Genomic DNA, 16,211 nt, shown 5'->3' with positions numbered 1-16,211 from the left:
CTTATGTTTACCTCCACTCCTTCCAACAAAGGTTCCTGCTATACAACTTCTTGCATGCCACTTGATCTCGTGAACTCCTCTTCATGTACTAGTGCATTGCTCTCAGGGTGGCTTTAGATGTTGGACTTGCCACTATCTACTAGCTAAGTCCTGCAAATTATCGCTCTTATCTTTGATCTTTCATGAGTCGTTGTGGCCGTGCCTCCTAGGTTCTTACAAGTTGTAGGTAATCCATGCCCTCTAACATAATTAAGGCAATCTAAAAAATGCCAATAGATGATAAATTTGCATTTGTATAGTCAATCATGCTCATTCCACATCCATTGGATGTTTAATCGAAGTTCTTTTGCATTTCCTTTTGAATCGTTAGATATTCATTAGCACCCATTCAATAACCTTGACACATTTCTTCATATTCTCATTTTAAAGATGAAAAGAAAAACATAAGAAAAGACGTTAAGAAAAACATTCTAATTCAAAAGATGAGAAGGAAAACATAGTGAACGTTAGATGAATTGAGACCATTTGGTTGAGACCTTGTTAAAAAAATTTGATTGTGCATAAAACAAGCTCAATGTCACAATTGACTACCTTAAACACTCAAAGCAACTAATCATGTCATCATTCTACTTTGTAGAGGTGAGTATGCCTATGGGAAGTCGAATCAAGAGAAGTCAAGGTTACAAGTTGAGGGTACGGTGAGGGGTGGATCCACAAAGTGCCCTTGCAAGAAGGCCTTAGCTACCAACTCATAAAAGTGCTCTGTGAGGTGTATACCATCCCAACTAATGAACAATGATGGATCGTTGCATGAGGTCACTGTTACATTTTGTCCATCCACCACCCCAGATTGCCCACATTGCACCATAGTATTGTAATTGTATTTGCCTCCCAACCCACAGCATGCCTTGTGAGTCTCTGTGAATCCTGAATAATGCATAGTCACCACCAACAAACTACATTGTCAACAATATTTTTGCACTTGCTTTCACTCACACTTTAGGAAATAAGGTTGACATCATTCTTTAAGTCATGAGTTACCACCTATGGCCCTTGGATCATTTGAATGGGTAAGCTACAGAGAATTGTTGCATTGCTTCTTATCTTAAAGAAATAATCTCTTGTGATTAAACAAAGAAACAACCATGTCCAAAAGGGACTTGAAGCTAGGCAATAATAAAGGATATTAGTATATGAGCTTGTTATGGCATACTTTAACCTCATTTCCATACTCTTCTTACCCTACACACCTTAGCAAGATTTCACAATATTGACATATCATAGTATGATTTTATATATTTTCTTTTAAATTTATATGGAAAACATAAAATTTTTACATAAAAGCTTCAAATCTTGGCGAATGTTTTAAATTTTTATTTTTATCAGGGCATATAAAATTTCGATGCCAACATAAAAGTTTCACTTCTTAATAAACCTCTCATGAAAAAATCATCTATGGATAATACCCTTGATGTTATGGTTTTCCCTACACCTCAAGTTCTGGATTGGTTCACTTGCTTTCGAGACTCAATGTATGGGAAATTCTCAATGGGGTGAACTGAATAGAAGGGGCTAATAGCACCAATGGTCAATACGTTAGAAGGGGCTACTAGCACCAATACTCAATACTTTAGAAAATTGAATGTGGCTATGATCGAGCTGTTATTTTTCTTTTCGAAAAAAATATTTGTTTCTCTAAATCCTTATCTAGCACCAACACGCAATACTTTAGAAAATTGAGTGTGGCTATGACCTGAGCTCTTATCTTTTCTATTCGAAACAAGGTGAATGTTATTTAATCATTCAGAAGACCTGTAAGAACAAAAAAAAGCAAACAAAAAAGTATCCACTGGAGATGGTGTGGAGGAAGACTGCATGAGATAAAGGAGAGAGAGAGAGGGGAGGAGGGGGGAGAGAAAAAAGGTAGAGATGGTGTGTAGGAAGACTTCAGGAGATAAACAAGGAGAGAGAGAGAGAGAGAGAGAGAGAGAGAGAGAGAGAGAGTCAACCGCTTTAAAGTCTACATTCAAGTCCATACTAGAGCTAATGAAGAGAAGCCAAGTATCAACATGTTATCCAATAGGAAAAATGCACTTCGAAAAATTCTAAAAATTCCTAATTTCAGCTTTGCCCGATTTAAAACGTTGCTCAGAGGGCAAGCCAAAAAGGATTTGTTTCTCTAAATCCTTATTGTGCCCCCCTTAGAAAACCCCTCCACTACTTTTTTGGCCTGTCGTTAGGAAGCCTTAGTGAAGGTTCTACTTTCAAAAGTCAATAATAATTTCTAGCATTTGTCATGTGTTTTTTTTTCAAATTCTTTGATTGGTTGGTGTGTTGACTTTAGAGTATCTCTTTCAAATTTGGGTGTGCTTTTTTGAAAGTGCATTTATTCCCTCTCTCTCCTCTTCCATGTTTTTGGAAGTGCATTCATTCCCTCTCTCTCTCTTCCATTTCTCTCCCTCTCTTACTTTGGGCAAGATTCACCTTTTTCTCCTTTTTTCTCTCACTCTCTCTCTTCTCCTTCTTCTCTCTCTCTCTCTCTTCTTTTTCTCTCTCTTGACAGGCCACATGAATGAAATTCATCTTGTTCTAAGTGGGTGGATCCCCAAATTCATGGACTACTTTGCAAGACTACAAGTGCACCAATAAGCCCTATTGACAATTAAAACTAAAGGATGTATCTACAAAATCGGTAAAAAATCATTTACCGGTAGATAATAGCTATTTCCATGAAAGAGAACAAAAAGCATTACCGTATGCAGTGGCATTTGATAGAATCTCAATGTTGATGCCGAAGTAGTCTCCGAAGGCGACTTCCGCATCCTCATAGTCCACCCTCAGCTCCTTCACGGCCACCTTGAGCCTTGCATTGTGGTATTGCACGTAGTCGTTCACTGATTTCGAACATCCCAAGTCGTCCAGATCCCCCGAACCCGACTGAAGTAGCGTGAGTAGAAGCGGTATGCATCCGTCTGCCGCAATGCCCTCCACCAGAAACTTCCGCGCCCCCTCACCATACAGTCCCTGTGCAAACAACCCAAAATTATTCCTCCAAGAGTTTCCGATTCTACACTGTGTCTGCGAATTTCAAAGTCCTCTTCCAAGGGACCAAGGGAAGAAAACGAGGTGCAGCAGGGGGAGTGACGACAGATAGACATTGGAAAATTTTCAACCGTCTATCTGAATCGATAAAATGCAATGCATAGGAAGAAAGAAGCGGTAAACGAGTTACAAAGTCGGATGAAGAACAGGCCGATTGCTTACTTTCACTGTCGTATTTATGACTTCTATCACTTGAGGGACGATCTCCGCCTTAATCTGCGCTACAGTAAGACCATCCTGAATGCTAGTTCTATAATCGTTCTCTCCTATGGAGATCACGTACAGGCCTTCTCCGAAATATTGGTTTGCGGGCATCAGATCAGGGTAGCCTTCATGACAATCAACCCACCAAACGAATTGAATTCATGAGATACGGATGCAAACAGATAGGAATACACTCTGCGCTTTCAAAATTCTGTCACTTTAGAGAGTAACCTGAATGTTGCAGGTCGAGATAATGAGCCTTTAGCTTCCTGAACTGCCGGAACTGGCGTTCCAAGTGGAACGGAATGGACGTCAGGTTAGAAAGGGCCCCTCCCCCGGAGACCGCAAAGTTAGCACCGTGACGGAAATCAGATCCCAATCCGCGCAAATAGGGGCTGAGGAAAGGTAATCCATAAGCCTTAGCTGCCGTACAAATATCCGGGCAATGTTAGCAAAGCAGTCCAGAATCCGTATGTAGTTCAAACTTCACCCCTAGCCTAGAATGCAGACTGCATGCACATCGAGACTCGAAGAGAAGCTCCGGAGTCCGTATCGCAGCCAATTCGCAAGCAATGAAGCTATTTGTGATTTCAGATTCAGACAGGACTGGTAGTTTGCCGATGCAAACTGACAGACGAACAAGACAACAGGACCAGGTCCACAGGTAACTCCTGGCAGTGACTAGAGCTCTACCCTCCACGGTCACACAAAACTGGTGATCTCACTGCGATTGGAATTTGGAACACGGCAACATCCTATACAGCCAAATTCGAACAAGAACATGCCGAGGAGAAGGCCCTTAAAGTCCAAATTGCACCTACACACCTTGAAAATCGATGGCGAGTCGTCCATCGCAGAAGCGATCGGAAGGCAGACCAAAGTATGTGCGACCGTAGGGAGCGTTTTCAGCAGCAGATTCGAAGGGGAAAGCGGCCTGGATGTTGCCGGTGTCTGCTTTGGAGTCGCCAAAGCTGAAGACAGACGGAAAGCAGGGAGGGGAGGGTGACGGACGGCATGCGACTGTGGCGATGAGGACGACGAAGATGCTCACCAGCAAGAGATTGGAAACCATTGGAACTTTGTATGGAACTTGAGACGAGCTCTGTTCTTATGTAGTGACGCTAATAAAGAGCCTTGTTACTCTCTCCTTCAAGGTTGGCTTTTGTGCGTGTGCATTTGTGGAGGCATGGACCTGGTCCTTGTCCTCTGATGTATCTTGCACGTTTGGTTGACTTCAAAACATTGTACTGTACCACTTGCATTCAAAAGCAGAGCTCTATTTAAATCAACTCAAGAACAAATTTGATGTATCTTGCACGTTTGGTTGACTTCAAAACATTGTACTGTACCACTTGCATTCAAAAGCAGAGCTCTTTTAAATCAACTCAAGAACAAATTTGACAAGAGTATAATTAGAACAGAAAGGGTCTTTTAATTCAACTTTAAGAAAAAATCCCTTAATTCATAAGTATGCAAGAGTGGCTTAATTGAAACGAAAAATTTAGTTGGGTAATTTAAATTCCCTTCAAACTCACTTGATATTAGCCAAGCGTATGGGGAGGCATGGAGGTGGTCCATGTTGTATTGCCTCACGTGCTAGGAATAAGATAAATGATATTCAATAGGCCTGCCTGAAAGAAGTGGTTGTTTTAATGAACGAGATGTGTGAAGGGAAGGGGCATTGCGTTGAATTTCTTTAAAGGTTCATGTCATTGTTGGTTTGAATGTATGTTAGTTAGTATAATGTACACTAGGGAATGGTGGGACCAATATATGAAGTTTATTCCACGTTATTCTTTTTTATTTAGCATGTTGGTCCAAATGTGATCGAGAGTTAATCCATGGATTGTTGTGGGTGTGATAATGAGTTATTCTATGTTTTTATTTGACATGAATTGAGTAACATGTAACTTGCTTTGGGTTAACATGATCTAGGGTATGTTAAAGTTGCCCAAGATGTACGTTGAAGTCATTCTTAGTATAATAAGCAACGTTGTTTACAACATTTGAATTAGGATTTGTGTTCTCTCCCTTGGATTTGTATACATTAAGTATTGCTAACCCTTAAAGGTTTGAGCACTAAGTGTGTCCTTCAAGGGTTGGCTTTTGTGTATGTGCCAGCCAAGCATTGGTGGAGGCATGGGCGAATTAACGCATTAATAGCTCTTGTTGAATTGCCTCCACTGCCATCCTTTAGTGTATTTTAAAATTAAAGAAAAACGACTAAAATCTTATATTCCACGGCTTAGAGTTTGAATAATCTAATGTAAAATCGGCAAATGTGTATGTTTTGAGATGAAAGAGAGCATATGTACTACAAGAAAAAGGTGCAAAAAGATCGGCCAAAAACTACCCTTTTAGCCTTCTTAAAGGGCCATTTTGACGGTCGTCTTTTCATATCTGCCTTAATTTAACGGGCGTAGGGCCAATACACTTCTTTCCTTTTTAGGCTTCTTGTAAGAAAGGGTGGTAAAAAATTATCGCTCCTTTTTTACATTGTTAGAAAAGAGCTTCTAACATTTTCTCGCCCTTTTTTGAGCCAAAAACAAGGGAGGCTAATGCACGGCAACCTTTTTTTGAACTACATTTAGAAAGGAAAACCAAAAACTTTCCATCTACTTTTGAACATTACAAAGCAAGGGTAGCTAACATTATTTTCCTACCCTTTTTGGGCATTTAGAAAAAAGGGAGGTGAATGCATGACTACCCTTTCGTTTTTCAAAAAGAGTGACTATGCATGGCTGGCTTTCTGCGGCCATTGGAAAAATAAGGACGGCTATGCATGGCCGCATGTTTTTGAACATTCTAGAAAAAGTCAACTAATGTGTGGTTATCATTTCTCTCAAACTCCAAAAAGGGTGGTCAAGATTTGATTGTCCTTGTCCAAAGAGGTGAAAACAAATGATTGTCTTTCCTTTTAGATAGAGAAAGGGTGAATGACAGGTAACATGTATTTTAACGTGATCATACAAAACAAAAAATATGATGCATGATAGATTTCTTCAATGTATTTCAATGTCTAAAAAATATTTTAAGATATCAATGTTTATTTACAACTCTAAAGGAGCTTCCAAGACTTTGACATCTCTATCTACAACCCTCTAGGAGTTTTCAAAATTTTGCGTTATTGTGCAAAGAAAAGATATTTGAAGGAAAAAGTCATGAGGACATCTAGAAACTTGCATTGGTCTATTCTTTCTCAAAAAATAATATACATTACCAACCTATCCCCATATCCATTTATCGTCTATAGCCATAAATAGAATAATAGCCACCTCCTAGTCGATGTTTTTTTTTTTAATTTAGTCAATCCTAAAAGGTCATAGCTACCTCGAACTATTCTAAAAGATTTCATGTAGCATTTAAAAATCATAGAAGCAGAGTAATAAAATCATTTGAAATCTTTAAAAATTATATGAGCATGACTCCATTGTATTAAACAAATTATATCAAGCGTAACAAATATTAGTTGAACAAAGAGAATGACAACTTAAAGATTTCAACAACATTCTTTTAGCGATGCATTTCAAAAATACATTGTTTTAACAAGAAGCTTTTTAGCACATGGGTCATTGTTTGCTTGGGTGTAGCCATTTTTGGTGAGGCTCAAGGAATTTTCTGTATATAGGTATCTTGCATGATCCATAATTTATGCATTGCTCAGTGGAATTCGGCAAACTTTGTATTCAAGTTTTAGTACACATAACACACTATTCAAAATTTTTGGACTTGTGTAAAGTCCAATTTGAGAAATGGACTAAAAAATAGTCCAAAAATTTTGAATATACTAGTAATGTTGTTTTTTGAACTAGATTTGACAACTCCAAACAAAAAATTTGGTGATTAAGTACTAAGAACATCAATGCATAACCAAATCTCTTACAGAGGTGGTCTACATAAACATCTTCATAACTTCTTATGAATTGACCTACTATCACCTAAGAACATCAATAGATGACCAATTCTCTTAGAAAGGTGGTGTAAATAAACACCTTTATGTATACGTGGTGTGCACACAAGGTCTTTATGACCATTTCTTTTAGAAAGGTGGTGTACATAAACCCCTTAGAAAGGTAGTGTACATAGATTCTTTTATGTGTAAGTGGTGTACATATACACCTCACTTGGTATTAAAAAACACCCTTAACTATAAAAATACATTGACATAAAGTTTAAAATACACCATTAAGTATAAAATGGACCTCATAAACAATCTTTATACACAATAATGAGAGTAAAGAAATCAAAAAAGTAGTTAACTTTTTATTAGATATTCGCTTTACATAGAAGTTCAAAACTTGCGAAGTTCAAAACTTGTGATTACAAAGCCGTCAGCCATCATGTTCCTCAGTACCAATGTCCTCAATGCCAGACCCTTGACTACCAGGGTCCTGACTAATAGGCTGCTCTAAGACAGTACCAATGTCCTCAATGCGCCCTTGACTACCAGGGTCCTGAGTAATAGGCTACTCTAAGATTGGAGTCTCAGTAGCAAGGTCCTCAGTAGTTTACTCTTCAATTCCAAGCACCTGACTAGTAGGCTGCTCTAAAGTCTCATGTCCAAGTTCTTGGTGAGTAGGGTCCTGGCTACTAGGTTCCTAACTAGTAGGTTGCTCTGGATTCTGTAAGGTTATGGTTGAAGAACCATCTATGCCTCCTGATAACTCCTCCTGGTCATGCTTTGCCTCATGCATACCTTCTTTAGGTAAGGCTTCCTTGCTTGATCCACTTGCATGTCCTTCACCCAAGATCAAAGGTGCCTTCCTCACTTTTAATTTCAAGGGAAGTGCTTCCACCTCTTTAGCCTTACCTTTTCCTATGACGTGCTGTACTACTACTTCTTGCTGCCACGAGCCTTCCCGTATGATGAGTGGAACCTTCTTGACTCTAGTTGACAATTGATCACCCTTATTCTTTGTGCGAATTTCTTCTTGGCGTAAGTCATCGGATGCAGAGCTTTCATCCTCATCATCACCTGAGCTAGAATCATCACCCTCAGACTCACTACCCTCGTCTTCGACATTTTCCTCACTACCCTCTTCTTTAACATTTTCCTCTTCAAAGAAGGTAGTGCAACTATAATATGTGTCAAAGAACTCAATCTGATGGGGGGTATCAATGACATTTACATTTCTACCTTGGCGTAGCAATTTCTCAACAGCAAAACCCATTCGATACAATGCTACTTCCCACCCATCATTCAGTAAGGTGGTCTAGACACTCTAGATGATCTTCTCAAGGGCATTTCAGCTTGCTGTCCCACCTGCATATCACATCAGGATCCATCGGCTTTTTGTAATCCACCATTGCTGCATCAAGTTTAACCTTATTGTCCTCAAAGTAATGAAGCTCGAGAGTCCTTAAAGGAATTTTGATTAGATTGCCACCACCCTAGATAAGAAGCACATCAAGAAAGGCTGCAAGACTTGAATGGCAATGCCTTCCAAGACAGTCATATGGAGGTCATATGATTGCGTAGGACTATACCATGGTATACTTTTGAAAGTAAATACCCAAATGCAGATGTCAAACTCGCATACAAGGCATCCCTTTGTGATTCTGTCACGAATAGGACCAACGTTGATCTTTTCTTATCTGCCATAGGACCTTCTATGATAAACCACACAAGTTCAACTATCCGTGACACTGCAAGGTCTTGCAATTCATCTATGAAAAATACACATTGCTTCTCCCAAGCATGACCGCTCATTGTTATAAAATGCTCTGTATCAATGCCATTGATGTGTGTAAAATTTGTATCATTCTCTGATAGCAAGATATCATAGGAGAAGCTGAATGGAGAACCATCATCTAAACCACCAATTGCTCTACCTTGGACAATGGACTGCAAGGCCTTTTTCTTGATGTCCATATATTATGTCTCAATAATCTTTGGCATTTTAGCTCTTAGATCCTTTGTTGGTGTGGCATCTGCATCCATTGAAGCCAACCACTTTCTAGCCCATGTCTTATCAAGGAGTTGACCTAGGCTAAGTGCTTTCTTCTTATCCACATTAATTGACTTGCCTGCTAACTCATCATCAGATTTCAATAAAAACAATAGTGCCGAGAGAGCAGCCTCACTTTGAATCATTCGGGTGACCACTTCATTCAAGTTGCTATGCTTGCTCTTCTTTCCAAAGAAGCAGTCACCGCTTAGGATCTTCTTGCATACTTCTTCTGTTATTGCATCTGGAACAAACCTTAATGCTCTCCACCAAACAATAGACATCGGTTTCATTATTTCTTTCCTCTGAGTTGCAGTGTGCTCTGGTGCCTCAAAGGATATCTTTCTTGTTTCATATGCTTGGCAAACATCCACCATGCTCTGAAACACTGAGTCCTCGCGGAAGACAATGCAAGTAACATCCCTGTATCTTGCAACGGCGGTGTTTAGATCCTTTGCCTCAACCTTATTACTTGGTATGCCTTGCGTATTGCTTACAACACCTTTCAAGCATCTATAGAACCGAGTCCTCTTTGCCAAGTACTCAGATGTAGGTCTCCTGCCCTTCACTGTTTGTGGCTTTCCACAGCCCACCCATAACTCCCTTGCCTTTATCAGCATCTCAGAAAGAGAAGAGCTTTTTTTCAACCTAAATGGAGCAGAATTCAGCCTTTCTGATTCTAGAATGTACTTCGAGTCATTGTTAAATATGCATACATGACAAATGACCCGTTGAAACTTTTCCATCCACTCAATCTGTGGCAAGTTTCCTTTTCTTCCCTCATGAAGGGCGATCCTGCAAGATTCACAAAAGTGTTGCCCATCAATGGGCTCAAACCTACATCTTTCCAAGAATCTATTCTTTGCCAGCATGTATCTCTTCTCGATGTCAGTCCCATATCAGCTTTGGTACAAAGACTCTCCACGAACAAAGTCACTCCTTCTAAAGTTCTCAAAAGCATCAAGAAAGTCCATGTGCTTTTGAAATGTGACATCAGGCAATGTAGGATCATCTTCTTGAAGTCTCTTAAACGCCATAGGACGAAGAGTGATATTAGTGGCAACTGGAGTTCTTGTTTTCCTCGTATCTTCATACAATTTGCGTGCAAATGTCTTACCTAGCTTTCTTTGATTTGTGAGCAACGAAGCTCGATCAATAAGCATTGTGGCCACGCTGAATTGTGAAAATCCCCAAATGTACCCCTCATCCTCTGGAGGATGTAAGTCTGCCACACTTATAGAAAAGTCTGCGAGACTTGTATCTTCTTCTTGCAGATCCTCCTGATCATCACTATCCAATTTTTCGCCTAGTTTTAAATAACCTGCACTTGAACGATCTGCACGTGGAGTAGGCGTTATTTTTGCTCTCTTTCTGGGAATAGCCGTGGAACTTGAATCTGCTCCATGATCACTCCTTGTTCCTGTAGTTGCAGCAGTCGATGGTATAGGTACAGTTGGAGATACTGTAGTTACTGCTGCAGATATTGTAGTTACTCTTGTCGAAGATACCGTAGTTATCGCCACAGATATTGGTGGTACAACTTGAGGGTTACATGTTATAGATGGTGTACTTACTGCTGCTGAAGGTACAACACCACCACTTGGAAATGCATTCCACATTTTCTTTAATGCTTCCAAGGCACTAAGTAATTCTTGGGATCCCTCAATTGAATCTAGTAAGGGCTTCAAGAAGTGCTTGTGCGTAACTCGTAACTTGTAGACCACATCGTCATTCTTCCCTTTGCACACAACTTCTATCAAATTGTTTTCTTTAATGTTAATGGTTGAGACCATGCCACCACTTCTTATTGCCTCTGGAGAATATTTCACGCTTGACACATTCTCGGCAGTGATCACTGAAAACTACTTTGATTTGCGCTCCATAAAATACCAAGCATGTTCAAGATATTTGAAAGACACCTTGGAACCAAAACTCGAAGCCATAGTTTTCTGCAAAGCAATCAAAAACAAAAAATGAGAATAACAATTATTTTCAAACTCAAAATATTAAAAAAATTGCTAATTAAATATTTAAATATTAAAAATTAATTAAAAATTTAAATCTTTAAATATATTTTTAAAAATATTTTTTTATATTTCTAGATACTATTTTTTAATCTAATATTTTTTTACATAAATAATTTAATTCAAAATATTTTATAAACATAGATAAAAGAATTTAATTTAATTTTTTTTTTAATTTTATTTAAAAATTTTTAATTTTTATTTTATTTATTTAAATTTATTTATTTATATATCTATATATTTAAATTTTAAGTTATTTTTTCTAAAAAAAAATTTAAAAATTTTTAATTTTATTTATTTATTTAATTTTAATTTTTAAATTTAATTTATTAATTTAATTTTTTTTATTTTTTTTATTATTTTATTTTATTTTAATTATTTATTTATATATTTAAAATTTAATTTAATTTTTTTAATTTTATTTATTTTTTATTTTTTTATTATTTTAAAATTAAATTAACTACATTTATTTTTTTAATTTTTTTTAGCTCCGAAGGACCCCCACTTAAGGAGAGGAGGGGATGAACCCCCCAACCTGTTGCGTGCGCAATAGGTTGGGAGGTTAATCCCCCGCCCTCCCCTCCCCTCCTCTCCCATCTGCCCGTCCCTCCCCTCTCCTCCCGCCTCCCCGCCCCTCCCCTCTCCTCCCGTCTCCCCTCCCCTCTCCTCCCTGCCCCTCCCATCCTCCTTCCCGCCCTCCCCCTCCTCTCGCCTCCTCCCCCTGCCTCTCGTCTCCTCCCCCCGCCCCTCCCCCCGCCTCTCGCCTCGCCTCTCGTCTCCCCCCCTCTCGCCTCCTCCCCCCGCCTCTCGTCTCCCCTCCCTCTCGCCTCCTCCCCCCGCCCCTCGCCCTCCCCTCCCCCACCCCTCCCCCCCCTCTCGCCTCCCCTCCTCGCCTCCCCTCCTCCCGCCCCTCCCCCCCCTCTTGCCTCCCCTCGCCGCCGCCCCCCCCGGCCCCCTCTCGCCTCCCCTCCCCCCCCTCTTGCCTCCCCTCCCCGCCGCCCCCCCCGCCCCCTCTCGCCTCCCCTCCCCGCCCCCCTGCCCCTCGCACCTCCCCGCCGCGGGACCTCCCTCGCGCCTCCCCATCGCGGGAGGTCCCGCGGCAGGGAGGCACGAGGGGCGGGGGGGAGGAGAGAGAGGAGGGGCGAGAGGGGAGGGGAGAGGAGGGGAGAGGGGCGCACGCAACAGGTTGGGGGGGGTTAATCCCCCCCTCCCCGCCTCTCCCCTCCCCGGCCCTCCCCTCTCGCCTCCCCTCCCCGGCCCTCCCACCGCCCCTCCCCTCTCGCCCCTCCCCTCCCCTCTCGCCTCTCCCGCCCCGTCCCTCCCCTCTCGCCCCACCCCTCCCCGCCCTGCCCCTCCGCTCCCCTCTCGCCCCTCCCCTCCCTGCCCCGCCCCTCCCCTCTCGCCTCCCCTCCCCGCCCTGCCCCCACCCCTCCCCTCCCCTCCCCACACCTCCTCACCGCTCGGAGGGCGAAGCGGGAGAAGAGGGGAGGGGAAGTGGGAGGAGAGGGAGGAAAGGAGGGGAGGGGGAAGTGAGAGAAGAGGGGAGGGGAAGCGGGAGGAGAGGGGAAGGGAGGGGAGGGGAGGGAGGAAAGGAGGGGAGGGGAGGGGAGGGGGAAGCGGGAGGAGAGGGGAAGGGAGGAAGGGAGGGGAGGGGGAAGTGGGAGGAGAGGGGAAGGGAGGGGAAGGGCAAGCGGGAGGAGGGAGAGGACAGGGGTAAAGAGGAGGAGGGGAGGGAAAGGGAGGAGAGGGGAAGGGGGAAGCGGAAGGAGGAAGGGGGGAGGGAGAGAGGAAGCGAGAGGAGAGGGGATGGGAAGCGGGAGGAGGTGGGAAGGGAGGAGAGGGGATGGGAAGCGAGAGAAGAGGGAAAGGGAGGGGAGGGAGGAGAGGGGAAGGGAAGGGAAGGGAAGGGAGGGAGGGAGTACCTGGGTGGGGAGGTGGTGGAGGAGCTCTAGGAAAGTTGTGAGAGAGAATGAGGAGAAGTAGAGTTTTATAGGAAATGGGTAGCTTTTAGGTACAGTCAACTTTTTTTAGTTTTTTAGGTTTTTTTAGTTCTTTTAGGTTCACTATAAGTAGAACATTCATCATTCTCTCTTTCATTCAAAGTTCATTCTTTCACACTCTACGCTTCTCTCCTCTCATCAACCTGTTGCAGGATTCTCAAAATTTTTAAAATGTTGCAAGAGGTGAGTTCATTTCCAACCTATTGCGTATGCAAGAACTTCTAAGAATCAAGTTTTTATAAATTTGAATTTTTTTTCAAATCCGATTCTTTTCTCAAAAAGTTGTTGCGTATGCAACAACTTCAAAAAACCATCTTTTGCATTAAATCTTTTTTCCCACAAATTTTTCTCTTTACCTTAAACTCTCACAACCTATTGTCACAAATTTCTCTCAACCTCAAACTCTCTCAGCCTATTGGGCACGCAATAATTTTTCAAAAAAAATAAATTAGAAAAAAGTCTATTACAAATTTCTCTCTCAACATCAAAACCACTCAAACCTCTCTACCTATTGCGTACGCAAGAACTTCAAGATAAAATTTAACCATAAATCTCTCCAAAAACTCCTCTCAGGCACGCAATAATTTTTTTTTAAAAATAAATTAGAAAAAAATCTATTACAAATTTCTCTCTCAACATCAAAACCACAAAATAAATTTTAACCATAAATCTCTCCAAAAACTCTTCTCACGACACTTTATTAATATAAGAAATCCATTTATAATATTTTTGCTCCATAATATAATAAATTTTTATTAACTAATATTAAAATATAATTTTTCTAAATATATATATTATTAATCTATAAATTAATATAAATATTATATAAATATATATATATATATATACATTAATTAAAAAAATATAACAATGAAAATATTTTTGAATGGGAAGTCTTCTAGCATATGTGCTTTATATAATACTTATGCTTAAAACAATGAAGAATTAGTGAATGTATTTGTAAGATAATTCTTAATATGAAAAATCTCTATAATATTCTTCCTGCTATTTACTAGATATTAAATTTTAGTTTTAATAAAAATATACATTACTAACTTAAAAACTAATATAAATATGATGTAATTATTGTATAAATTTAAATAAATATATAAATTATTAATATTATACATTAATTACATTTAAAATTATGTATATTATATACTAATAACCTTTAAATTTTAAAAAGGTATTCAATCAAAGAATTGAATTAATTTAAAAAATAAGGAAATATTAAAATTTACACAAGTACTTTTAGCATGTATGCTTTTCTTCCATGTGTATAATACTTGTTAGTCGAAGAATGAAGAATTAGATAATGTATTTGTAAGGTAGGTATTTAAAACTATAGAATCTAGAAGAGGTTTAGCATACTTGCTTATCTTTGTTACAATATGTAATACTTTGCAAAAGCCTTAAACTTTGTTTAAGGCTTTGTACAAAACTATAGTATCATTGAATCCATATCATTTTTCTACTTTAGCAACCACCAGATATCCATGGTATGAATCCATGATATGGAATACATATTTCTTATGAATATTTCTTATCACATACTTCTTCATTTCTTCTGATACACCATGCAGCATGAATGTAAGAAAATATGAATCGGTGTGCTTTTAGCCTATATGCTTGTCCCTAATAAGTAGGATACTTTAACTAGGTAGACTTATAATTACTTAAAGTAAAGCCTTTGTAAAGGATCATACCTAGTATTAGATATATCCAACCTGTTGCACAAATCAAGAAAATTGCACAACAGATTGGATATACGGTTGGTTGGATAAACTTTAAACAATTAATACCAAAACATCTTAACCACCGTAAATCTTAAACTTTAAACATTTAATTCCTAAACCCTAAACTCCTAAACAATAAATCATAAACTCTAAACCCTAAACTCTAAATCCTAAACCCTAAATCCTAAATCCTAAACCCTAAACCCTAACACTAAATCCTAAATCCTAACCCTAAACCCTAAACCCTAACCCTAAAATACAACCAAAATTTAATGAATTTTTTTTATTTGTGCAACAGGTTGGATATATCCCCCAACCTGTTGCTCAAGCAACAAGTTGGGGGATATATCCAACCTGTTGCACAAATCAAGCAACAGGTTGGGGGATATATCCCAACCTGTTGCACAAATCAAAAAAATTGCACAAATCAAGAATTTTCTTGATTTGTGCAACAGATTGCATATACGGTTGGGGGTGCACCCCCAACTTGTTACTTGAGCAACAGGTTGGGGGATATATCCAACCTGTTCCACAAGTCAATAATTTTCTTAATTTGTGCAACAGGTTGGATTGAGCAACAGGTTGGGGGATATATCCAACCTGTTGCACAAATCAAGGAAATTCCTTGATTTGTGCAACAAATTGGATATACCTCCCAACCTGTTGTAAGAGGTTGGGGGTGCACCCCCAACCTGTTGCTTGAGCAACAGGTTGCGAGATATCCAACCTGTTGCACAAATCAATAATTTTCTTGATTTGTGCAACAGATTGGATATATCCCCCAACCTGTTGCTCAAGCAACAGGTTGCGGTATATATACAACTTGTTCTACAAGTCAAGAATTTTATTGATTTGTGCAACAGGTTAATATACCCCCCAACCTAATCCACAAGTTAAGAATTTTCTTGATTTGTGCAACAGGTTGGATATATCCCCCAACTTGTTGCTCAATCCAACCTGTTGCACAAATCAAGAAAATTCTTGACTTGTGGAACAGGTTGGATATATCCCCTAACCTGTTGCTTGAGTTGGGGGTGCACCCCCAACCGTATATCCAATCTGTTGCATAAATCAAGAAAATTATTGATTTTTGTAATTTTCTTGATTTGTGCAATAGGTTGGATATATCACCCCAACCTGTTGCTTGAGCAACAGGTTGGGGGATATATCCAACCTGTTGCACAAATCAAAAAAATT

General features: G+C 39.9%; 1 protein-coding gene across 1 annotated transcript; it reads right to left on the bottom strand.

Annotated features, from left to right (window-relative positions):
* Positions 1-562: 562 nt before the first annotated feature.
* On the bottom strand, positions 563-4,432 carry LOC147888735 (GDSL esterase/lipase At4g01130-like). Its single transcript, XM_087392760.1, has 5 exons — positions 4,132-4,432; positions 3,538-3,729; positions 3,265-3,431; positions 2,754-3,024; positions 563-927 (listed from the first exon to the last, which is right to left on the bottom strand). Exons 1-5 carry the CDS (start codon positions 4,376-4,378, stop codon positions 665-667), a joined length of 1,140 nt encoding a protein of 379 aa, XP_087248886.1. The 5' UTR covers positions 4,379-4,432; the 3' UTR covers positions 563-664.
* Between the last annotated feature and the right edge of the window lie 11,779 nt (positions 4,433-16,211).

The sequence above is a fragment of the Dipteris shenzhenensis genome, chromosome 21 (genome assembly GCF_047967505.1).
Source record: "Dipteris shenzhenensis isolate YYH24624 ecotype China chromosome 21, Dip_SZ_1.0, whole genome shotgun sequence".
Lineage (NCBI taxonomy): Eukaryota > Viridiplantae > Streptophyta > Polypodiopsida > Gleicheniales > Dipteridaceae > Dipteris > Dipteris shenzhenensis.
Note: the sequence above shows the minus strand (reverse complement) of the source record. Positions and strands in the feature narration are given on the sequence as shown.

Coding starts and splice junctions, on each gene's coding strand:
- LOC147888735 (XM_087392760.1), bottom strand. CDS start 4,378: ATGGTTTCCAATCTCTTGCTGGTGAGCATCTTCGTCGTCCTCATCGCC. Junction 3,730..4,131: donor ACTCGCCATCGATTTTCAAG/GTGTGTAGGTGC, acceptor TTTGTACGGCAG/CTAAGGCTTATGGATTACCT. Junction 3,432..3,537: donor TCTCGACCTGCAACATTCAG/GTTACTCTCTAA, acceptor ATTGTCATGAAG/GCTACCCTGATCTGATGCCC.